The 26,271-nt window shown below is 41.6% G+C and overlaps 1 protein-coding gene across 2 annotated transcripts; it reads left to right on the top strand.

Moving 5' to 3' along the window:
- Nucleotides 1-2,360: 2,360 nt before the first annotated feature.
- On the top strand, nucleotides 2,361-14,608 carry dnajc4 (DnaJ heat shock protein family (Hsp40) member C4). 2 transcript variants are annotated; one of them, XM_022235316.2, is made up of 7 exons: nucleotides 2,361-2,443; nucleotides 5,825-5,946; nucleotides 6,565-6,658; nucleotides 7,130-7,365; nucleotides 9,106-9,264; nucleotides 10,084-10,170; nucleotides 12,615-14,608. In XM_022235316.2, the coding sequence occupies exons 2-7, from the start codon at nucleotides 5,861-5,863 to the stop codon at nucleotides 12,697-12,699; spliced, it is 747 nt and encodes a 248-aa protein (XP_022091008.2). In that variant the 5' UTR covers nucleotides 2,361-2,443; nucleotides 5,825-5,860; the 3' UTR covers nucleotides 12,700-14,608. The 2 variants fall into 2 exon arrangements, with proteins under 2 accessions (XP_022091008.2, XP_086999741.1); XM_087143615.1 differs by having other exon boundaries at nucleotides 2,415-2,448.
- Nucleotides 14,609-26,271: the final 11,663 nt, after the last annotated feature.

Below are 26,271 nucleotides of genomic sequence, written 5' to 3' on the forward strand. Positions count from 1 at the left end.
ACTGATTTAAAAACACCGACCAATAATTATCCTTAACAATTGGAAACAGTAAGATTGCGCCTTTCACATGATCAGCTTGAGGAAACTTGTAGACCTGTATGTGCGCTATTTCCCCCCCATGGCTGTGAAAACGACCTTATTCTATCCCATCATGCACTGCAGTAAACACAGTGATACGTCATCACAACAGGGGCCAATTTCGTAGAGCTGCTTAAGCACAAAATTTGCTTAAGCGCCAAAAATCCTTGCTTAAAAAACGAAGGTTACCAGCTCAAAATCTATGCGATTGTCATACCAATCAAAATACAGGTGAATACCATTCTAGACAACATTGGCCTACATCACATGGAGACTTGGCTGGTAACCTGATTGGTCAACCAAGCTTTCTTCACGCTTAAGCATATTTAGTGCTTAAGCAGCTCTACGAAATTGGCCCCAGTGCATTAGAAGACAACCTCGACTCCATGGGCTGCGTGCACGTTTCTTCACTAGCGCAAGACAAGGTGGGAACCAACATGGCGCGGCAAGATCCTACCCATATAAGGAACGAGGCTAGGCTAAAGAGTACGAAATGAATACGCTCACAACATTGATGTCCATTATATATAACGGATATCAATGGTGTAAGAGGCATTTAGCACGAGAACCAGCCGCCGAGCGCGTGAACTAAATGACACGCTCGCGTACTCCACTTTCTGCTTCAAAATGACGTCACACTTCAGTACTCTCTTGGTTTATCAGTTAATTCACCTGCAGGAAACGACGGGAGGTCAACCATTCTTTGTCTGACACTGCCACGCGTGCTCCGAAAATGCGGTCCGGTTACAGTCGGCGACGGCCGAGTCGTAGGCCCTACTTTCTTTTCCTACCTGTTCGTACGCTGTTCAGCGTGTCTGTTAGCCCACGACCTAGAGGATTCGTTGAATGGTGGAGGCTACGCCAACTAATGTCTGCGTATGAAACCAATGCTCGAATTAATGGTCTAGTTTTCAAAGGAGTGTAGGCCTCACTTTTCAAAATGCTGACAGGCTTCGAGACTATACTTTTAGGGGTGATCAACTTTAGAGAATTTTCCTTCAAACGTTTACGGATACCAAGTAGAGAATAGAGCCAGAAAGAAACAGGTAGCACAGCTTCCGGAACCCTGCAGCGGTCCGCCTACGTGGAGTTTACATTGGGCCGTCCTATCACGTTCGATAATTTTTTGAAAAATAATTCCTTACTGAAACCACCCCATGAAACCCTCATGTTGGAATTATTTATCTTTATCTTCCTCAAGTAACATTTTGGAAAAGTAACCTGGAGATGGGTAAAAATGAATTTTATTAAAGAACTTTCAGCGATATCGTACCTAGGTGTCTTTGTTCATGCACGTTTGTTTTCACTCGCCGTGCTTTCTTGAAAACGAGATTGTACAACCTTGCAAAGATTTACCTACCTGCAGCCAATGGGTTCCAGATCCGTTGAGTTGACATCACGCATATAGTAGTTGTCAGCAAAGGTTGGATAAATATTAGAATCTTTCGTAAAAGTAGAATATTGCTTAATGTATTTTTACTTTATAAATTATAAAAGTGTAAAACCATTTTAATTTGTTTTATTTCCGCTTTTACCCACACACAACCATCAATTTCGAACCGTTAATGTTCATCTGCGTACGAGACTGCCGCATTGCACTGTTGTTCATGTATTTCAGATTTTCGGAAGTAATGGGTCAATTTTTGGCAAGATAGTTCTTTTTTAGATCCGGTAATTTTTCAGTTTCTATAAATTGATATACTAGCAAATATTTTTCCAAAGCCCTTTTTACTAGTTGGATTTTTAAAGAAGAAACTGAACGAAAATTTTACAAATTCTAAAATCTTTACACCTTATTTTTCCTATCCAAGGGTTCCGGAAGCGCGCCATCAGGGGTCAACTTTCAGGTTCTATTAAAAGAAAATTAATGACAAATGGGAGGTTACCTCTGATTTGACGTGTGTCTCAGCCACCTGAGAAAGTTGTGACTATTTTTTTTCTGATTATTTGAGGCTAGTTATCAAGTTGTCTACAGAAGTTTGTGTACTGGTCTGTTCAGAAAACATTAATCTGTGACTGGTCTGCAACCTTTCTGGTCATTTTGTGGTAGCGCCCTCAATCAATCTCTTTTACGATTAAACGTGCAGTTAATTTTTGTCACCTGAGCTTTCCTTGTAATCACTGTGTATGTTGGGAACATGACAAAAAGGCACATAAATTTGAAAATTACAATTTTTCTGATATATGACGAACTCTATCATACTATGACCGAATCAAGATCACAGTCCAAACATATTTGCCTTGTTACATGACTGAGAAATGATATACAAGCGACTGATAATGCGACTAGTATCGGTTCACGCATACTGCGCATGCGGTATAACCATTACATAAACAGAGCAACAACTCTAGCTCGTCTGGCGTGGTAATGTAAAAAATCTTTATGTTCTTGGACAAAAAACTGATTGCACTCTCATTGTTTATGCTTGTTTAGTGGGTGAATGAAGAGTTTAGAGTGTCACTGAGTGTAGGGAATTGGTTTGCACTTAAATAAGATGGCTTTGCTCTATGCTCGAATTTAGGCCTAGGCCCTAGGCCTATTTTAGAAATTAAGCCTAGGGCATATGGCGGTAGTAGAGCGCCACTACTCGAGTCTATAGCCCCACTAGTGTGGCACAGACTCTCACTCCCTCTCCAACCTTAGCCACATATCTGGATACTCAATTTCATGTCGGCGTACTGAATATTTTCGGGGCACCCACTTATCATCGTGGGCGCAATTTCTTTTGCACACAGAGGTGATCCTTAGCCTCTCCGCTTTCTTAGCGCTATTTATTGAATGATTTCACTCATGTTGGATTGGGAGTGAGAGTACAGTATGTGCCACACTAGTGGGGCAAACCTGACTATTGCATGCGCATTGCCACCGCTTGCAGTTTAATAGTTTAATAGTGGAGCGTTAGTCATGTTAGCATTCTTCTTTTTCAATGTTGGATGGGATCGTCATACTAACACTCCACACCTGTACACATAGTAAGGTTTAAACGGTTTTTTAAAAATTCCAAGACTCACCAAAAAAACCTCTATCACCACCTACTGGCAGCGTAAATGCCAATATTAAACAGTTGGGGCTCCAATAATATTTTTGACTTCAAAATCTGTCAAAATTCGACTGTCTTTGCTGGACACATGCACAGCACTCTATGGAGGAACATTGTCCTCTAACGAAATCGCAGGAGATGCCCAAATGCAGTTGGGGCACAAGACGTATTGACAAGGAAGCAGTTGTTGGGAGCACTCCCAACCGTCACGATCAACAGGTCTTGTGCCCAGACCACATATGGGCCACTCTTGTGTGTTTCAGGGAGGACCATGTTTCGCCCATAGAGTTATTGCGTATTCTAAATCTCGATACATGCACTTGAAAGGTACAGGCGGCGAAAAGTTCAAGTGCTGTGCATGTATCGAGCGAAAACGGTCGGATTTTGACAGATTTTGAAGTCAGAAATATCATTGAAGCCCCAACCGTTTGACGTTGGCATTTATGGAAGCCAGTAGGTGGTGATAGAAGTATTTTTGGTGAGTCTTTGAAATTTTTAAGAACCGTTTCAACCTTACTATATGTACAGGCGTGGAGTGTTAGTATGACAATCCGGTCCAAAATTGAAAAATAGGAATACTAACGCTCCTCTTAGTTGAGCTACTGCCAGCTAATGTTTGGCTGGCTAGCTGCAGACGGACAGGACTGGGACCGTATATTTATTACCGCTGCAATACCGGTTGAGTAATGTGAACATGATATAAACACTTAGCACCGATATGAAAGGAGTTCCTCATTTGAGGTTGGACATTCAATATCAGATCAGGGACCAAACCACAATCTAACGATGTCAGGCTATGTATACGCCCCTCTTTTGTGCAACGATGACATAATTTTTGAAACTTTTAGATCACGGTTAGCAGATGACATCATTCTCTTTATCAGCCAAAAACTTCCTCAGATTGGATCAGATGTACAGGAAACATGCTACCCAAGATCTAAATGAAGCTTTCCTTTCATTTGGTATCTATAAAAGTGAATCCAGGAGATTTTTCGGTTGAATCTTGCACTGGATGTGTCAAATTTGGTGGGCAGGCGAGTCCAACTCTGCCGATGAAAAAGTTTACCCGAAAAAATGAAGCTTTGCCGAAGTTTACTTCATGCATGAAAATGTTGCCATTAAAAATCTCCATCTATTCACTGTGGCAAATTTTATGTTTACCTTGGCGATTTTCCAAAAAAGTAATCAGTCAATTTTGCCATAAACTCCAACGGTAACTTAGCATTTCAAATCCCGTTATTTTCCTGATATCACGCGGGAAAATTACATCTTTATCACATGACCTCATAAAAATGACGTTATTGCCGCTTGAACTAGTGAAATAAGCAGGAACTAGGACGTCGCTAGATTGTGGTTTGGTCCCCGACCTGAATATTGAACAAGTAGGCTAGGCCTAACTGTTCGATATTCCAAAGTTGAAGACGTAACTGTTTGACATTATTTGGCATGTTTGGCGACTGCTCAGGATGTACATCCTTAGAAACGATGGAGTGCCAAAGGGACAACAAACAAACTGCCCATCTACATTTCAGGGCTTGTATAACCACCAAAACCCCATGCCGTGGATTACAAGGCATGCAATTCAAGGAGTTGTTGTAGATTGAGGAGAACAATGAGATCGGATTCAATGTAATCTCTGGGAAGAGTTCCATATATGGAATTAATTAATTATTCCCTACAGTGACCTATTAGCCGTCAGATAGCAAAAAAGTCAAGAAAAGTTCTACTTCGGAGGAAAAAAAAACTAAGTCTAAGTTGTTTACATAGAAAACACTATTCAGACCTGTCTCATATTTGCACAGGTTGTCGAGTGGCGTCCGTAAATTTCCTAATCTCCAGGTGGGACATGGGGTTTGGGTATTTTATTTCAGTTTCAGAAAAGTGTGTTGTGATGCATTCCCTTTCCTAGTCTGGTTTGAAAGCAAAGAACTCCACCGACAAGACTTAATATAGCTGTAGCTGCTTTGCGGAAAACTGCATTGCCCTAGTAGAAATGGAGGCAGTGGGGTCACTAAAATGTACAGTCCAGTTTGAAAATAAGTTTAGACCCGGGGTGTGGGCTTGATATTGTTTCGAGTGAAATAGTTTTGATGAAAACAGTAAGTATATAAAACTAACCCTTTTTTCCTCTAATAATAATATTGGGGTAAAAAAGTATCGCCTACATGTCAGGGTTTGTTTGACTCCAAAAAACTATATGCCCAGGGTTGGGTCTATGGGAGAGAGTTGTGTGTGTGTATACATCATTTTGAAATGGCATGTTCAATACAAATAAAGTGATGTGGATGCGCAGGATGACGCAATTTGGTTTTTTGTCCCTTTTGCACTCCATCATTTCTAGGGGTGTGCCCCCTGAATGTCAAACGGTCACTTGTTCAACACTGAATGTTGACTGAAGAAAGGGAAACTTACTTCACATTGATACACTTAGTACAGATGTTGCTGTGGGTGAAACCCAATTGAGCACATATATTGAAGTCATGCCATCATTATTTGCTTCAAAATTATCATCAGACAAAGACAAAATCTTCGATATTTCGTTTGCCAAGTTTGAGGTCACATTTCAGCACTTTCAGTTTTTTAACGTAAGGGAGACTTTTTGAGCATTTTACACCAGAGACTAGGACTTTTAATAATGTCAGATTTTGTCACAAACTTTCTTTGCAAGTTAAACTTGGGAAGAAACTATTGTTCATTTTTACTAGAATGGTCGTGATAGTGCGGTGGGAGAGACAACAGCAATGGATCCAGCTTTAATGATGTGTGTCAAATGCCAGCAACGTCTGGGGAGAATTATCCAGAGATCGTTCTCTGTACAAAATCAAAGGTGAGCCCAGTGAAGGCTGTAGCTCTGCTTTGCTCTGTGTATAGTACCGGTATGTAGCACTGGTGCCTACAGGGGGTATTTCTGAATGAAATTGGGAGTAGTTAAGACAGTAAAAATGAGGATTTCCTGTGAGTTTGAAAATCCTGTGCAAGTTGCTAATTTTGTACAAATTTTATGATGTTGAATTTTCAATGTAATGTCTCAGACTTGAGAGGCAGTCTCCATTGGTGAGGCCTATAAAATGCTTGGCAACTTTTCTCTTAATCTGAAAATCTTAACAGGCACATAGAGTTTGTTACATTGTGTGACGGGACATTTACTGTAATTAGCTGGCACCAGTAACGAGAGCACTACAGGCACCTCAGCTTGAAAATGACACTGCATTTGTTGATGTGAAATTTCTGGGGTTTTTTGTGGAAATATATGTCCAGGAAAGAAAGACTTTTGGAATAATGGGCTTTCCAATGAAACTTGTTACCAAAAAAAAACCCCCAAATCCCGGATTAATCATTTGCATTTATTGCCTTAAGAAAGATAAAGAGACATCTGATATATGTGTGCTGTTTTGTCAGCTACAACCTTATACTGTTTTTCCCCATTTGGGAGTTTGTTTTGAAGCGTGCTACAGAGAAACTACTATCAAGTTCTTGGAGTCAAGAAAACAGCCACACCAAGAGAAATAAAGGCAGCTTATATTGAGCTCTCCAAACAGGTGAATGGAACACTCAAGCCAGGAGAACCTTTGAGCAATGAATCCAAGTTCTTCTTGCTCCCTCCTCATGAATTATACTCTCACAGTGTATGTGGGTAATTCCAGATATTAGGGGTCAATTTTTTGGGGGGGCCCTGTCACATCTGACATGATTTTTGTAAGTTCAGAACACATTTTCTAATTTCCAAGAGTGATGAATTAATGCAAATTACCTTCCAAACAATTAGTAATATTCTGAAATCAATTCCAGCGATGTTTCCATGTCAAATAACAAAGGTCAGATATAACAGGGACACAGAAATGTCACACTTTGGACCCCTAATTTCTGGAATTACCCATGTATGAGAACAACATTTGTGGATATTTTTAAGTTAAGGGTCCATTTAGCAATGTGCCGTATTGGTTACTCTGGAAGGTGTGAGCCATGATGTTGTTAATGCATGTATGTTGTTCAAATATTTGCCAATGTAGTTACACCCTGATACCAATCTGAGTATAAAGCAACCGCTGAACGAGCAGAAGGACCAGCACAATTCCTTTGTGGAACTCAACCAAGCCTACGCCATCCTCAGCAAGTCACTATCCAGACGAGAGTATGACTTCAGCCTAGATAATCCCGGTACGCAGACGGTCCGTGTCCATGTGAGGCGAGCCGGCCATGCCACGGCAGACGATCCCTATGACACGCAGCAGGGGCAACAGGACTGGTGAGAAGATTCAGTTCTCCGGCATTAAAACTGTTTTAGTATTCAGTTTGTTTTTAGACTGTTCACATGGTTTTTCCAGATCTTTCAGCAGCCACTGGGATTTTGGGGGAGGATTTCGCTGGGTTGTAGAAAGTAGAGCACGGCCACTCTCACGCAGACTTGATTCTCCTCTGCAGTTTGCAGTAGGCCTACATCTACTGAGATTGCACAGTACCATTAATCTTTAAAATTTATGTGCATGTGTGTGTAGTGACGTCCCTCGGAGAAACATGACCGAACACAAAAGTTTAAACAAAAGTAACATTTCTGCTGTAGTTTGCTGTATTTCTCCATTAGTGCATTTGCAACATGGAAAAGAGATCCATAGATAGGCCACTGATGTGGTGTGATTTTGAGTGTGACTATCATTATAGCACCTTCAAATATTGGACTTTTCTTCGTCAAACACAAATTCATGAAAGTAAGTATTCTTATGCTGGTCAGAGAAATGACAGCAAAAACTAAGCACCTACGTGTACATCAATCTGTCAATATAAGTTAAACTTTATATCAAAATTTCATTTTCACAGGGTAAGACTGCTGTTTCAACTTGTGTATAAGTTTATATCGACAGAAAGAAACATTTCACACTGCAATGTTATCCTCAAGTGTGTTGGTCCACTCATGACCACCTGTAAATATTTTGTCACTCCTGCGCTAATGCAGCCAGCATGCTGTCCTAGAGCACTTGCAAAGCCCGCATTATTTTTGTCTGCATTCTCTCCAGATGTAAGTGCCTTCATAACAAACTTACTGCGGACCACACAAGAAGTCCAGTGTCACTGATGTTCTGTATTGCAATTTTTAGTTCAAATTTGCGGCGGCCTACCTCAAGAATGTGTCTTCATGCAGATTTTGGTCCGACACGTGTACTTCAAACCAACATGTACATGTATACGCCAAAGACAAGTTGGAAAGATGGTCTGGTAAACTTTCTATAACATTGGAGCCACAATGGTACAAGTCCAAAAAGGGCAACCTAGGAAATGTCAGCTCAAGCAAGCATTGTTGAAAGCAGCTGAAACTAGACAAACTTTTACTGCAGATTTCTGTGAGGTCAGTCACAAAAGCTAGTCTGTCTATCGGCATTTACATTTTCTGTTTTGATGAATTTTTGTATTGTGGTAAAGATCCTTTCCTTTGTAGAACTAATGCAAAGCAAGATTTTGCGCTTAGTCAGCGATGTTGACAGATGTGGCCGCCTACACATGCATGTATTATGCACATGTAAATGGCACATGAACCCATGAACGTGATCGTGCCTCCTTTTTCTCGTTTTTTGCCAATCTCTTGCAAGTCACCTTTTCCTTTACTCCCAAGCCATTATCATCAGTCCTAATATTTTTATTATTTTTTTTTGGAAATCCTTAATGTTCGGTAAAATTACACAGAAAATGTAGGAGCCAAGGGAAATGTTTTGTGATATATACGCAATATAGGTGTTTCATGTGAGTTCGCTTCCAAGAGTTTTCAACCCGTTGGCCAGTCACATTGCGCAAAATCTGTCGACCCAATGCACGTTTAGAAGGGTTGGACAGATTTCGCAGGACAACACATTGCAAACTCTTGGAGGCTCACTATTGTGAATCACCTGTATCGTTTGCTGTACATGTTGCGGTGTCCAGTGTAGCAATGTTGTACTGTATTATTAATGACCCCCTTAGGGAAAAACAAACCTCAAGTTTACTGTCTACATTGCAGGTACCGTGATATGGGTGCTTTTCATCAAGGTTCACACCAGTCCGCCTCAGAAAATTACTATGGCATTAAAGGTGTTCGTCGTGTCAACAGTGTGTATATTGTGTATGGCTGCCTGACTTTCCTGGTTGTTGGAGCGCTTGTGCATTTCATCATCTTCAAGTAAGTTCACTCTCCATATTTGTTGCGATTTATTTTTTTCCCATTGAGCGTTGGGAAATGTGAGCCTAATGGGTTGTAATCAACTCAAGTCGGAGATGTTCTGGCAATCCACATGCGCGGTGAGTGCTGACAGGCTAATAATGGACTATCTCACCCCCTCCCAGGTAGAGACAGATTACCTAACAGAGCTTGGCTGTCCCATGCCTAGTTCCTAAGTTTCTGAAACTTGTAAGCACATGGAAATGCTCATTATAAAATTGTGAAATTTCAACACACTCTCCTGAGGATGGCCAGAGCACACTGGCCGAAACGTCGAGTTAACACTCACCGGTTATTTTAAGAATCACACCTCGCCCCAAAAAAGATTGATTCCATGGTGTACCCACAAACCTATTTCTCAAAATGTACTGCAGCAATATTTTTATCTTTTTTAGTCAGCGAGTCAGAAGAGGTCAGAATATGATAGATTTCCAATGATTTTGTTCAAGAATTGAATATCATTTTCCCAAACACTCCCATCCATTTTATGGTACATTCCTTGTGCAAGTTTGTCCAGAAGAATCTCCATATATGGACTTGACGCGTGTGTGGTGAGTACTGCCTGCTGTGTTGCAGGCAGACTCGTGACCAATACGAATGGATTGAACTGTCTCATACCCGGTTTCCAGAGCATCTGTAATGCAGTGGGCATTATCAAATCTTAGCAGGCATCATCCAATGTCAATACATTGTCACTTTGCACGTTCTTGAATAGGAAAACTATCTGACATATTTATTAATTTTCCCCTTTCTCGGTCTTTTTGTGGTTTTTCCTTGAAGGCAGAGTAGCGACTATGTCATCAGCAGGTTAGACGAGAAAGACCGAAGAATAGCGGCCATTTACAATGAAGCAAAGGCCAGAGCAATGTGAGTCGCTGTCCTTGTTACAGCATGCATCCTCATGATTTTGACAAAGTGTCATTAGTGGAAGCAACAAGCGCTGTCAAGCCCACCAAGGCGCGAAAGTCAGCCCCACTGGGTTTGGTGCGATTGTTGTGAGAGTGAGGGAAATTTTGCCTAGTCGTTATTGTTTGTAACTGCAGATCATAGGGTCAGGGTTTGAATCTAGTCACGGGGTATTGGTGTTGACCTTGGGTAGGTCCCTGTTCCCCCATTTGGTCATTCTCCACACTGGAGTATTAATTGTTACCTGTGAGGGCTGAAAGTGAGAGTGTTATTGGGGCTTACTAGCCAGGTAGCACTTGAATGTGCTGCACTGAGCTATATGAGCTCCGAGCTTGACCAAGAGAGGGCGCAGTGATCGTAGCAGCAGAGGCTCCTTTGGTGGGAACTGCACTGCACAGGTTCACAAACGACTATGTAATGTACATGTACATTAATTGTTACTCATGCATTGCTACACCGACAAAATGAACATTCCCCGCCAACATGGCTCTTTTCAACCAAAGAGGGGGTGCTTCTGCTTAAGGTGGATACATGTTTTCTTCAGGGAACTTAGACAGTTTCAGAGATGTTTCTTAGCTCAGTGAGCAAGGATAATACTGATTTTCTGCACCTTGAGCGCCAGTTAGGGTGTTATAAGCATCTTTATGACATAAGGGGAAAATATGACAGCGTCTAAAAGGTAGGGTCATACTTTTGCAATGACTCCGGAAAAAATTGTGTGATTTTTATCCAAAAGCATAACTGGTATACAGATGGTCATCCTGTGAAATTGTTTCATCTGATATGCCCCTGTTTATTGGAAATCAGTAAAAGGATGTCAAAAAATTGGAATCTCCAAAGGTCGTCTGTAGACTACTTTTGGAAATTTTGCAGTGTCCGTTGGAATGCTGCCCTCGCATGGTGAAACTCTGCCAGTGCTGTGCCTGGTACTTATCAAAGAACCCCTGACCATTTCTGTATTATAGCCTTGTAAATTTGATTTTACAACTTGCATTTATTGGTTAGCCCAATAGTTCTAGGTTGCAACAGTCCAATGGTTCATTGGTCCCAAGGTTCAGTAGTCTGAATATTTGTACAAATTATGTGATGAACTGGACAACATCACACAAACTATTCAGATTATCAAATCATGTTTCATTTTCTGACTAAAGAAAGCCCAGTTATTGGTAATGTGTGTGTTTGAGTATTGAACCCGTGGCAAATTGTGCAATTACCAATTTTTTTTTTTTGGGGGGGGGGGTGACCTATGCTTGTATAGTAGTGGGTTGAAAAGCTCTCCCCATTCTTCACACCTGTAGTAGATGTATTGAGGTATACATTGTAAGCAATTAGCATGTTGATGTTGGTCAAATGTTCACTCATGTCATCTTTGTAGTTCAGTGATTACTCATAGGGCCATTTAGTTTTTTTCCCTTTTTCTTTCTGCCAATGACAAGTTCTTACCTTGCTTGAGCTGTAATGGTGGCAATTTATATTTAATTTGTGTACAAAAACGTTCCCATACCATGTGAAGAGGCTACCGCTGCCTTCCTCGGTGTTTTCTTATGCATAATTATGTAGTTCAACGAAGCACATGGTCCACCAACCTATGTAACAATGTAGATTGATGTTAGGGCATTTAAAACAAGCAATGTTTATTGTTACAGAATCCACTTCTTTTCTCAGAAAGTACATGATTGCCCAAAGGGAAAAAACAGTAGGTAACAGGCATTGCAATGCATTGTTTACAATAAAAATGAACGACAGACTGCATCTATCAAAACGCCAAACCTCTATATTAAGGACGGTTCTGTTCAAACGTTTGGGAAAATCTGTAGACGGAGGTGGAGCTTTTTTCATTGAAACGTTTGAACAAGTAAACGTCCCACCTTTAAGAGCTGGCCTTTGTCAATGAGTGAGCTTGCTAGGGAGGAACAGCATCACTCTGAGCAGTGGACAACAGGTTCTGTATGTATTTTCTAATGACATGTTGTGTTAGATCGTAAATTATGAAGAACACCTGTTTAAATAGTTCACTTTCACTTTCCGGTGGCCCTGTAAATTTATTGATGTTCTTTATGGATAGGCGTGTCTGGGTGAATACAGTGTCAACACGTCTTGACCGAAGCATTCAGCACTGCCCCCTCATTTAGAAATTGGAACATGAAACACATCCTGACATGTACAAAGTACACAAAAGCAATTTGAACTAGTGCAGCTAAACTTTGAAGCATGAAAGGAAGACTCGATACCAGTGGGAAGTGCCGTGTGTATGTGCACTTGCAGTGTTTCAAATTAACCCCTTTCAGCTGGTTAAGAAGATGTCTTGGCACTTTGGCCCATCTTTGACCTCATTTCTGGTAGGCAGAGTTCGTGGTCATGCTTTTGGGAGTAACACTCTGGTGGGTTTGTTGTTGGTCTCACAGGCAAAATGGGAACAAGAAGCAGATGGAGCTGCTGAGAGCGAGGCAAGAGGAGTTCAGTCTCAAGCTGAAGCAGGATCCCAGATGAAGTGGCTCTGTCATCTTCCAACCAATGGCTGTGCGTCAGAGTAACCAGCCGATGATGAGGGTGAAGAATAGAGGCTACAGATGCTCAATTGCCATTGTTGCTGGTGCACAGCGTACCAGTTTATACTGTCCAATGCCACATGCATGGGAACCAGTGTACGCACAAACCTGGCCCTCTGTACACTGGCTTTTTTGACCAGGCTACATGTACAAAGCATTATTCATTTCAACCCACACTGAGTCCGTTGTTGGTAATAAAAAGCACGCATCCCTATCCCCCAACAGAATTGACTGATTTCACTGCATGAGATGCCATGGCTGAAGTTATGAGCTGGAACTGAAAAACAAAAGAAAATGTAGTACTTCAGTCTAATTTGACAACCAGAATTAGAAGCCAGCACTGCTATTCCACAATTCTCGTGGGCACGTCTAATGGACATGTTTCATGCCCCTTCGACCAGTATGGTGTTGTGATTTGCCAAATACACCCACGCGCCAAGCTGAAGAATGTGCGTGTGAGTGTGATGCCAACAGCAGCTGTGCTGTCTACTCGGGTTAGTCTCTAGGGGAGTGTGCCAGTAAGTGGTTGCCGTGTCTTGGCCAATTTGTGCCTCCATGTACAGTCAAACTTAGCAAACTGTCAAATTACATTGTATTGTGGACCAGCATTAACCCTCACTCCCTGTAGCATTTCTTGCCGGGAGCCTTCCTGGGCCTTTCTAACATCCACCATCGCGCAGGAGCCCCATGATACCTTCTCTGTCCTTTCATCGCCTGTGTGGCTCCAAACGTGTATGGAAAAAAACAATGACGACTTGGGCAGGATCTTCTGTGATGCCCTGGAAGGTCCTCCTAAATCTCACGGTTGAGATATATATGTCTAACAGTATACATGTCCACCTTTCTCGTTCTTTATCACAGTCTTTTGGCCTATATACCAATTAATTCTCAACTTGTTAAATATTGATGCAGCTGTCACACAGGAACAATACATAAACACTAGCGATGGATACCAAATAAAAAAGGTCTTCTTTTAAAAGAGTAGGGCAAATGTATATTAGAGTCAAAACCTGACACCAACCAAGTGTGACGCTTCAAAAGCTGCGGCCACCCATTCGAAAAGTTGACAGTATGCACCATGCCAATTTTCACTTTGGCGCAACATGAGTGAAGAAATAGGAAAAAGAGAAACTCCCTAAAGTATGAACTGAATAACCTTTGTCTAACAGTGGATTGCCAATGTGTTGTCTAATTGGCAGTTTGGCACTTCTCCATTGTCACCATATGATCTCTTGAAGACGCTGCTGTCTTAAGGCCGGTTCATGCTTGTCGCAAAAACAAACACATGCGAAATTTTGATGTCAGATCAACAGTTTAACATTTCAAGTCCATCGAAAGTTTGCCACAAAGCTCTCGTGACGTCAAATTCGCTTCGCTTTCACATTCGCTCATAGTATGAACCAGCCTTTAATCTAGGAGAACAATGTAAGATAAAGTGGAGGAACTAAGAACTTCATAAAGTCTTGGAACTGTGACTAGCTAATTCAGACCAGGATCAGTTGCCTCCAGAATCCACAGATGTCTCTGCTCTAAACCGATTACTGGCGAGCCAACTCAAATCAATACAGTGGTTTATGTGAGATTCGAATTGGAATTGTGTTTACATGATTTTTCAACTGGTCTGAATGAAAAATCCTAAATCCTTACAATACAAGCCTTATATGCTTGTATTCACACGATTCTGCTTGACGTGCACCTTATGTCGTGTAGATTTTTATAACTCTCTTGGTTGTAAGCTTCAGACTATTTCTTATCTTCCATTGCATTTTACCGACTCACCAGCATTTGTTTTAATTCAGTTTGTTTTATTGGGTTGGTCCCCTTAATAAAATTCTTCTGAAAATATCCCAGTGTCGCCGTTTGGAATTGTTCTTATTTCATTCATCGGAGTATTATAATATTTATTACTTGCTCGAAAGTGTCGCATGCGTGCTGTATCTGAGTCCGTGATGCAGTGGCTTAACATATGCACAAGGTTTATTAGGGAAAGGCAGTCTTGGTGCAGTGAGATACTGGAAGATTTTAGTCTGTCTCTAGGACTGAGGACGAACGGAGCTCATTGTTCGAAACGTCTATTTGAAACAAGTGATTCATCTCGGAATCAGTTCGAGCCGTGCCATCCTCCTCGCTTCTCCGGAAAAGCTGTGGCACCTTTGTTGGTACACTTAACTCCAGGATTCCAGTTTTACTACATTGATGAAGGATACACACGTGCCTAAAAATTAAGTCTGTTACGAAGTAAAAGTGGTTGCCGATGAATTGAATCACTTGTTTACTTCACTGAAACACTGGCTTGACTTGTAATATCTGTAACATGCGCTTCGTTACCACATTCTATTCCAATCAAGGAATTCTACCAAATAGTTTTCAAGTCCATGCACTCGGTCGATAGAGACGTGGTTTTTAAAACATGTACAGTCCCTAAACCTTCACAAGAGCACAGGCATGGATGGTTTTCCAGCTAGATTTACTTACGATTGCGCAGGTACCACCTGCTCAGTAGTCGTCTACTTGCCTAATTTGATTTGTCCGTAATCAACAAAACTTCCCCAACTTCACTTCAAACTGCTAAAGTCATTCCCTTATTAAAATAACATAATAAATTTGAAACAGTCTCCATTCTCACTGCGTTTAGCAAGGTATTAGAAAAAGTGGTTTATGAACAGGTTGAAGAGTACTCATACCAAAAAATGATCTGCATGAATTCCACTCCGGTTTTTGATCCCAATATATTCAACTGAAACCTCCCTGATCCAACGTAACAGACTTCATCAGATCTAAGTCGAGTAGAGGTAAATATGTCGGAGCGATCACGCCAGACCTACTAAAAGCTTTTGACTCCGTCAGCCACGAAATTCGTAAAGTTAGCTGCGATAGGATTTTCAGATAGCACAATGAACTGGTTTGAATCTTACCTTTCTCAAAGATAACAGGTGGTTGAAGTTAACAATGTAAGATCACGTGAACTCAATCTAAGCTTTGGTGTCCCGCAGGGCTCGATATTGCTGTCCTTGTCCTATATTAATGACGTGTCATATTCTGTCGACTGTAAATTACAGCTATATGCAGACCACGCAGTGTTTATAGCCACGAACAAAAATGCGTACATCGTAGAACAGAAACGACCTGCAGAACTTACTAAGGTCAGTAGCATGGCTCGCAGATGATAGACTATCACTCTATCTTAGTTAAACCCAATCTATTGTACTTTGTAACAGAAAGAACTTTCGAATAAGAAATGTTCTGAACATAACCTGAAATCAAACGAGCCAGATCAGTGAACTATCTTGGTCTCAGACCAAGATCTAATGGCAGCCTAATTTCACAGAACATTATTTCTATGGCTAATTCCAGATTAAAATTGATGTATCGGCATCAAAGCTGTTTCAGACCAAAGAAAACTAGACTTAATATTCACTCATTTAGTTTTCTATTTCTGTTCCTGGTACTCTTCACTGTCACTAAAATACAAAAATAAACCCCAAATCTGTAAAAACAAAACCATTCGCTTTATTAATTAACAACCTACCCTCCAGATCTAACATTGGTTTCAATGAGCTTCACGAAATAGGGTGGCTTGAGATGGAACATCGAGTAGAATTCCTCAAGGCAAGTCATGTTTTTAACATCCTTAAATTTCTCTAAAATATCTCAAGCACGACTTCACTAAAATTTCAGAGATGTCCATCATTACCCCACGAGATCTAATCAGTTCAATTTTTTACTCCACATCAAAGGAACAGATATTAACTCATTTTTACAGAGGGATTAAATAATGGAATTCACTGTCATCCGCCCATTACAGAGTGAAAGAAGACTCTTATTCAAAACGAAGCTGAAAAGGTTTCTTTATAAAATTCATGCTGCCGAACAGCTAAACAAAGATGAATATGCACCAGATATCCCCGCAGGATGGCACATATATTTTTAGTGCAATAAGCTTGAAGATGGTGCTTTAAGGCCTTCAATTTCAGTGCTTGAATTTTGATATTTTTGGGTAACTAATCACTGACAAAGACTAAGATTTCTTTAATAGGCCATCTGTCAATTACGGACTTAACTATAATTTTAATGATGAGCTGAGCGTAAAGTTTTTTGCTTATTTGTTTTGTGAAATAGGCTATTTTGTTGTTCTTAACGTAAATGTAAAGGACTGAGTCAAATAATATTTTTGGTTATTTGTGCAAGTTGTGGCTTTGTGAAACAATGCAATTTTCAGGTTTTTTGTATTTTTGCAGAGCAATGTTCTGAGAGTGTATGTTGATTTGTTGTATTTTTGATGGTTTACAGTTTTTGGATGGATTTTTAAATGTATTTTAATGTACTTATACTCAAGTTAATTTTCTCACCGACTGGGACTGCAATGGAATAAGTTACGTTAACATTTTTGTGATATCACTTATTGGGAATCGTTGCGTTTCCTTTCCAAATTTCCAAATCAAATCAAAAAAGAAAATTTGTTTCACGATCCCTGAGAAGCCGTTTACATTCGAACCAAATTAAATCACTCCAAGCATTCGTCTGGCATCCTATCATCACGCAGAAAAAGGCCAACGCCGTCGATGTCGTGTATCAGGTCGCGTATTCTTCTTTTAGTTCATTCCACAACATTCTGGGGATACGCTATGAACTTTCCTATGGGAAAATTGTTTCATTGCCAGTCTTGAAAACGAGACGTTTCTTGACGCTACGTAGAAGCTTGCCCTGCTGAAATGCCAGAGTTCACTTCCCTTTGGAAAAAATCCATCCTCCAAAGCCACGATTTTAACCTTCATTCAAGGAGAATTTCCCCAGCCTGTTGTGTTAATAAACAATGCAGTCACGTCAGGGAATTGAGCATGGTGCCAGAGAGATGAAGCTAAGTGTTGGAATCATCCTTATTGCGCTTTGTCGTAGCTCGAGGGTTGCCCTCTCGCGATCAACGCAAGCGGCAGGTTGGCTACATGTGTTATCCGCATGTCAGCTGGAAATATGGGGACTCACTGGTACCGTTGTATGGATATCAACAGCAGCCAGAGTACCTGGAAAAGCTGTCCCAGGTGTAGAATCCTGCAGTGTAAGAGTAATTGTCTCTTGACCATAATACGTGAAAGTATGGACCACCCCATCAGTCCATGAGCACTCGTGGAGTTGGGAAGAAAATCATGTTTTTAGCCTTCGTGAATTTACTTCCAATCATGAATCAGACAAGCACCAAATCTCAGCAGCTAGCTGTGTGTTTGAAGACGAAAATAGTCCCTTAATTGCAGCTTAGGCATGGTTTAAACCTGAGGTGCTTTAGAAGATCGTTGAATCGCTCTCCGTACGGTCACTGATTGTGGCGCATTGCAAAACGAGCACTAGGGGGAAGGAACAAACAGCCCTTGCTTGTGCATAATGACATAAGACTGTGAAAGAGTTTGTAAATTGATGTGACCATGGGGAAGGGACACAGGAGTTTGAACTACCCGGGCTGTAACATCTGGCCAATTACCGGTTTCTGAAATGCCCGCTATGTCCATGCCAGAGTGCAGCGAATGCTTGCTACGCATTACCTGTTCCACAAGCTTAAACCTCCTTTGTACCCCATGATCATCCCCGTAATTTTTCCGCTGGTAATCTGCATCCTTAAAACGTTGTGTAATGCTGTATAGGAAGTCGAATATTCATATCATCGCTGGCGGTTGATAGGGTCTGACAACAACATCAAATTTAATGCTTGCGCAGTTGCTTGTATTAGGCTGTGTACCTGAAGTGTTAATGTGCAGTCATTGCCCTCATCGAACGCTTTGGCTTCTGGAGTTATTTTAGGAATAAATAGCCAAGTTGTTTATAAGATATTGTCTTTTATTTGAATCATTTTTACTGCGGCATTTATACAAAAAGATATTTTACGAGATCTCAGTATCACTCCTTGTGATGAATGAGCGCGTTTTGTTTGTTATGACCCTGACTGTCTAATGGTGGCCAACATGTTGCTGGCCAGTTTTAACCAAATTCGTACAAAGAGCAAAGAAGTGCTCATCAGCCGTAAATTAAAAGACGCATTTCCTTTGGCCCTTAGTGGTGAAATCCTGGCTGGTTCATAAACATAATTGACACTGTTTCATGGAATGAGGTTTTGCCATGCAAATGAGTGATCGTTATGTCAGTGCCAAGGATGTATGCAAATAGTTGCATACAGTCTTCACACAGCAACCCGTATAACTGTATTCTGATTTGTTGCTGGTCTATCGCAGGTTTAATCCATGGTAACGGAATAGGCCTACACCTTGCGATTTACGCTCCGCCTTTCTCCATTATCGTCACTTGTCTAACAACACTTTCCACAACTCACCGTGGGTTGTATCAGCTAGTGATAAGGGGGTATATTACATAAATAGATCTACAAATTTGTAAAGTTGCTTATAGCTTGTAATACAGTTCCCCTCAACCCATTAGAGACTGTTCTACGTCGCTTTATATTGATCATTTGTACGTTTGAGATTTAGTTTTCCTGTCCCAGAACATCTGACATTAGATTTTGTACATTTTTGTACAAGGATGTCGGTAACTGATAATCAAGCTTGCAACCCTGACAACTTCATATTTCATACATCTCTGCAAAACATAAAAGGTAAGAATCGGTAACATTACATTGCTAAGTTCCTTGGTCACAAAGTCAAAACATGTTTGTGTAGATACCGAATAAAACGTGAATTTTGTATTTATAGCAAAATGGAGTATAATCAATTCGTAAATGTCTTACAACTAGATGCCTTTTTTGTTTTTCCCCTACTGATAGTTGTCAGATTTGCTGTCTATGAACATATGAGCAACAAAAATTGATCCCTGTTCCATAGTGTGATTTCAACATGTCTGTTACAACGAGCGGAAATCGCCGTCTTGTCAAAAGTTCCATATTCTATTTGAGTAAACGACATGTTTTTGGCATTATATAGCTCCAAGGCTCTACTTTACACTCGGCAACGGGCAGCATAAAAACCCTAACACTCCTCAGTCCTCCAACAGGTGAAGGATTGAGGAGTGTTAGGGTCAAATAAGAACTTGCGAGATGCATTCGCGAGTAATTGGAATTTGGGCTCCTGATTTTTTTTTTACTCATCGTATCCATGGAAAAGAGCGCGCATTTGCCTCCATTTGGGGGAAGTCAAAGCCAAATTTCCAGCATCTCGGTGTCAACACGTCGTGAGGCCCCACCCACAAATCTGAAACGCGAGGACTCCCTGAATCCAAGACTATTTGTCACTGCCACCCGCCGAACAAGAAGTGACAGCTTTTTTCCAGACGAACATTGGTCATTACCGCTGCATCCCGCCCGTTCATACATCTGTGATCAGCTGAACATGAGCACATCCAAATTGATCACTCTGCTCTGCCTCGGAAGGCCTGTTTCCTGTTCCCCGTGACTGCTGAATACGCAACTGTACTCACATCACATCTGTCTTTCTTAAAAGTTACTGCTGTTTTGCCCAGCGAAAGATTAAGAGTCTCTTACGAGATAACGAGCCTGGATGGCAGTCACTCGGTGAGACGTCAGCGGTCAAGGTTCCAATCGTGCAGAATTCTAACCATCCTGAATATTGTAATACAGAACGTCTGAAGTGAGACCACGGCGTCATTATCTTGGCAGGCGATTCCATGGGCACTGTATAATAGAGCAAAAAGTGTGGAAATTGAACTTTTTAAATGTTACTCTCCATTTGTCGGCCACTTGAAATATCCAGTAGACACAAATCTGTTGGAAAAGTGGGAACATCGCAGCAAGTCCCCCAACCCTCCATAATTGCATTTACCCCGTTCCCTCTCTGAAACCAGATATCTCACACGATAGATAGTGTCATGACAAATTGGCATTAAATAGAACTAACGTGTCTGATAACAAATGGAATTGACACGCTAGCGCATCACGACAGAACACCACTGCAGCAAATCAAGGTCATTTCGAGATATGGGGTCACAGGGTATGTCTCACAGGATTAGGGAATAGCTCCAGCGCAGTGCTGTGTGATATCCTTCATCGATGCAGAAACATGGCATCATCCCGTACCGAAGAAGGTTCCATTGCATTTCTTTAAAATCACTGGCACACAGTCAAGCTGACAAATGTCATCTTAGCTTTCTCATCAGCAGATAGCATTTTTGTTTCAGCCTATTGTCTTCAACTGAAGCAGGGAACCTGAAAGATTAAAGAACTTGACTGTTCTAGTTCATCTAATAATATCGAACCAAAGTACAAATGTAATAACTGATTCAATCAAGTCTGGCTTACCTCCATAACGTGAATGTTGGAAGTTGGCGTCAAGAGCACGCCCAAAAGGAACTTGGGGATTGTGTAATGTGGCGTCACAAAGTTCACCGTATTTATGGCGGGGAACCTCCAGGGAATACGGGGAAGCCCACACTTTATTGCCTGACTGGTTAGCACTATCAGCCGTCCATCATTGCAACTGCGGATGGGGTTTGTTTGCAAGAGGTGTTGAGGGAGTCCTTAACTGATTAATTCCCTGTAGTTGAGATCGAGCTGTGCGGAGGAATTCGCGCACGTGATCCACGATTACTCCTGCGACATCCAAGGTTTCTTACACCGGGTGGGGGAGGACGCGGCACTTAGGAGCTGTTAGTCTCAAAAGGATTTTACCGCCACGTTACGGCCAAGCACAAGGTGTCCCTGAGGTGCATTCAAACAGGCATGGACCATAATTTGTACAGTTGACTTTCAAGAGTTCGCACAGGCAAGCTTCTGCTTCAGTGCTGTAATCAACCTGTGTACTTGTCACGCGAAGTAGTAATTGCTCTGCAACTTTTTGTGCAATTGCAGTCTCACTTCAGTGCGGGCGCAGCGAATAATAGTTTGCCCCCATGAGATTACACCGAAATTGAGCTGATAAATCATTGGTGGAGATGCATGCAATGAGAAGAAAAGGCACTTGTCTGAGTGTCCTTCGAAATGTACGCATTCACATCAGGAAATATAGAAAAAGCAGCCCGACATAGTTGCAAAAACATAACTTGTTTTTAGACACCGATTCTTTAGTTCGTGTAGCATTGTTCATGGTTTCTGTGGAGAAAATCATACTTTACATATTGTCCAAGAATGGCGTCCAGTTTTTGACATTTGAATAAAACATATCGCTTCTTTAAAATATTTCCTGAAATTCCTTTAAGCCAGATGTCTCTAGCTTCTTTTGTTGTTGGCTATTGCGAGATTGTTCCCTGGATACTTGCCTTAGTCACCAGGGTTGTATGCCCCATAATGGAACATTTCCTTTGAACTTCAACAACAAACACATGGTGGACTCATTGCTGAGGGGTTGAGTGATTGGTCTGTGGCGGCGGCGCGGTACGGGACGGCGGTGCTTGTGCTGCCTCTTGCCCCCATCGAGTGCCCGGGAATGCAGAGGGTTTTCCTCCGGTGGCCTAACCTGTGAACCGGTGTTTGTTGGCTCCAGCTGCAAAGGGGATGTGTATATCTCTGGAGATGGCGTTCGCGCCCTGCTTTAACGAGGGACTAGCACGCAACATGCGAACAGCATGTTTCAAACTTATGTTTTGCGAATTCTGTTGCCAAGAAGCCTGGGTCTGAAAATGAATGTACATGTACATGTATTTGATTATGCGGGGACTGTTATGTTAATTTTATTAGAGAGTCCTACAGGGAGTAAAAGTTCTCCCTTCACAAACATTTGGCAGTCGTTTCGTTTGGGACCAACATGATAACACAACTTTTTTTGGGAAGAATGTACCTATGTGGATAATACTCTCATGGTAAATTGCAATTGAGGTGAATGGGCAGATAACACGGTTCACACAAGGGTACACAAATTCTATGGATGTGTATGTATATTAAATTTCATAAGAAAACCTTCGTCAAGAAAGAGTTTACAAAATGATTCCCTCTTCCCAGCAACTACCCCCATGGGCGTCAATCGGTGGGGGGCGGGGGGACATGTCCCCCCCACACACTTTTCAAACGGATTGACGCTGTTGAGTTCCCTTCTCCTGATGTGGCATGGGGGGAAGGAACATAATTTTGGCCGTGAGACATACATTTGAGACGAATTGAGCAGAGACTACGCGCACTTAGTGGACAATAGTCTCCATTCCGAACGCCTCAGTCGTCTACGGGTTGACTTCCAAATGGTCGGTGGCTTTCTTGTCAGACTCATTGTGGTGTGTCCACACGGACTAAAAGTACCAATCTTCAGCTAAAATCAGAAGAGACAGGCCAGTGGGGAAAAAGAAATTTATTATACGAGCAGGAACCTACGAAGCAGTATCAGGGGCATGGTGGCAAAACTTGTCTCCATCTTGAGCTAACTCGAACGTACACTTATCGGGGACATGGTGAAAACGTCTTGTCATTGAGCTAACTCGCACATACAAAGACATACGTACGACTCAGCTGAAGGAGACAATTTTGTTTTTCTTTTTTACTTTGTCTCAAATACAGCTCCGTTTAGCTTCATTTAGATGTCTACTGGTATAGGCCTATATACGGAGGATCGACATAGAACCTACATGTATGTAAAAAAATGCCCGCTCTCGTTCCTGTATACACTGAAATGCAGAACTACTGGTATGATCATCTCATCAGTGCTGACTTCCTTCTCGAGAACCGAGGGAGGAGACGTAACCAGCCATACTGGTCGCGAGTGTTCGTTTTGTTAGTATCAAGGCGTGCATTAAGTCGTTTGTGAAAGTGAAGTTCCTACCAAAGGAGCCTTCGTTGCTGGGAAAATTGCATCCTCTCTTACTCGAGCTTGGGGTCCATACTGAAGCACATCAGATCTGAAAGTCTTAAAACTAATGGCGTTTGTGGGAAGGAATTCTTTAGTCATCAAAACCATTTTACCACTTTTAATATTCTCAACACAGTGGTCTAAAGGTTCTTCAATAAAGGAGACATGAAATAGGTTTTTTTTATGACTTTCCATCTCTTTGTGACAGTAAAAGGGAGAAACTTCAACATTTTTGTTTGTATTTCCATATTCCAGAGCTAAAGCACTATATCATGCGAGGCAGAACAGTAACGACTCTCTATACAAGATAAAAAATCACACTTTTCTACATTTCTTTTGAGTAAGTTCCACTTTAGCACTTCTGTATCGTGTTAAGCAGCTTATTTGGACGAACATAATGCAAACTATTTCTTCAAAACTTTGTCGGGGATAATGGTGAAAGACGAATTTTTTGTGCTCTTTTATGCTCTTTGACATACAAGTGTAGTGCCTTGTGGGACAAAACAAAAATAACGCCCTCAAAATGGATCAGTAAAAGATTTTTTTTCAGAGGGGAGAAGGGAAGTACTACGGTAACCTTCTTTCTGTCACTTTGAATGAAACGAAGTATTCAGATCTTGGTTGTATTGTTGTTACACAGTCATGTGTATGAAACCCCCCTCCTAAAATGAGCTTAATGCCTACTGCAAGTTTCTTTTTAAAAATAAGGCGACAGTTGGAATGCCCGTTTGAAATGTTAACATTGGCATGTATACAATCTACTAACACAAGCTGCAGTTCATTTTCCTGTTTGGTAGGGTTTTGATTCATTAAAAAATTTTTTTTAAGAAACCTTCCTACTTTAATATCAGAGAGGAATGCTGCGCACTTAACGAATAACTGCAAGACGCCAGTATTAGGCCTGCTTGCGGTCGTTTTGTTCGTGATTAATCAGTCATTCAATGCGGTGAATCATCATGACTTGGGTTGAATCATGTAATTGAAAGCAAACATTAGCGGTCGTTATGCTAAGCGTGTATGGACGCCCTTCGTTTCAAATATAGCCGTTCCCCTTCACCTTGACTTTTATCTTTCAACAGGATTCTCACCTCCGGAAGTGATGCAGATACAATGCCATTGGGCACGTCTTTCGCACTGAGGCAAGTGGGGAGAGCGGTTTTTGGAACACATGAAGGCCCGGGCCTCGAGCACCAACGTGTCCAACTTGCAAAATACTTTGAAAGGTCTCCAACGGGCCTCTTTCTCAGCGCGACGTAGGGGGTAAATGACAACTTCCACCCTGCACGCTTGCTGCACTCCCGAGCCAGTCAGTGGAGTAGCTGATCCTAGGAAAATGTAGGGAGATAGGGCTTGGGTATGCGAAGGGGCTGGTCGATTTCCATTCCAGGACAAGCATGCTTCCCTTAAGGCCAAATCCAAGGGCTTCAACGGGGGCCACCCCAACCCTAGATACCTATTTAAAAAACATAGAGAAAGGAAAATCTGTGGAAAAATTCCTTCTATCCTTGAACTCGACGGCAGATATGACGTATTGTGCAACCTAGATCTAAGCGGTTAAATTCACGGGATCTGAGTGAGCCGTGCATGGTTATAAAAAAAATCACACACTTTGCTTCACCGCATTTTTAATGCAGTTTGAAGCACGTGTGTGCAGTAAGCCTATTCGTAATTCCTATTGGCGAGAGCCCGTCACGTGGATGGTTTTTAACGGATGGTTAAGGTGCTGACTGATTTAAACACTTTTCCGGTTTCACATGAAATGTGAACTTCTATTTTATAGGTTCTAATCTTCATACATATCACTCATCGTCTCCAAGGGCCTTTCACTCGTTGCCCAGCGCCTGAACAGGGCGCTGGGAAGGGCTGATGGCTTTGCACTGTGGTTGGCTACTTTGTGCATGACCTGTGACCGTGAGGTCACATTTCCTGCTACCGAAGCGTTATTTAAATTTTTTGGTTCGCCAATGGCAATGTACGGAGCTCTGGAAGTGCCATCCGACTTATTGAGATCCGACATACTCTTTCTTGGGATGAGAACATAATAAAGGTGATACGTCGACATCCTGAGATACTTTATCTTAGGATGACGACATCCTAAAAGTTGGATGACGACATCATGAGATAATTATTATCACAGGATGTCGGCATCCCAGAGACATCAAGAAAGTGTGATGTCTAGTTCACTACTTAGTAACAAGCAGTGAGACACAATGACGTTTTAATTAATAGGAACAATGCTTTAAAAACAAAAGCACTTCAGGTCACCTGTGCGTTTTCAAGGTGTTTTGTCAATGCACCCATGACAAATAATGTCGTTATTCCACTTTTTTGGTGTCGTAATCCATGATAAATTATCTCAGGATGTCGTCATCCAACTTTTAGGATATCGTCATTCCTCGATGATTTATCTTGGGATGTCATCATGCCCGTGAGAATCTCAGGATGTCGACATCTTACCTCTGCGACGTCGTCATCTCAAGAAATAGTATGTCAGGATCTAAACAAGTCAGATGGCACTTCCAGAGCTCTGTACTGATCTCGTGTCTTTGGCGATATATTTCAAATAATCGGACATTTTGATATATTTTGGATGAACAAATAAAGAGTAACGAGAATTAGCAATGAGGTAGAAAACGTATCGAATTGATAATTGCCGCTTGTCTAACGCATTGAGCGAGCTCGCGCGCCTGTCAGAGATTTCCCCGCAATGCTCTGCGTATCGTTAGCCTGACCCGTGTCCTTCACTAAAATCTGTGCAAGGCCATCAGCCCTTCCTCCGCGCACTGTTCAGG

This window comes from Acanthaster planci, linkage group LG01 (assembly GCF_054643075.1).
Source record: "Acanthaster planci isolate LZ-2023a linkage group LG01, COTS_SCS, whole genome shotgun sequence".
In the NCBI taxonomy this organism is placed as follows: Eukaryota; Metazoa; Echinodermata; class Asteroidea; order Valvatida; family Acanthasteridae; genus Acanthaster; species Acanthaster planci.

Bases quoted from the DNA above. Each gene is read 5' to 3' on its own strand.
- dnajc4 (XM_022235316.2), top strand. From the start codon at position 5,861: ATGGATCCAGCTTTAATGATGTGTGTCAAATGCCAGCAACGTCTGGGG. The intron at 9,265-10,083 runs GTAAGTTCACTC...TTTTCCTTGAAG, and splicing joins GTGCATTTCATCATCTTCAA to GCAGAGTAGCGACTATGTCA. The intron at 10,171-12,614 runs GTGAGTCGCTGT...TTGGTCTCACAG, and splicing joins GAAGCAAAGGCCAGAGCAAT to GCAAAATGGGAACAAGAAGC.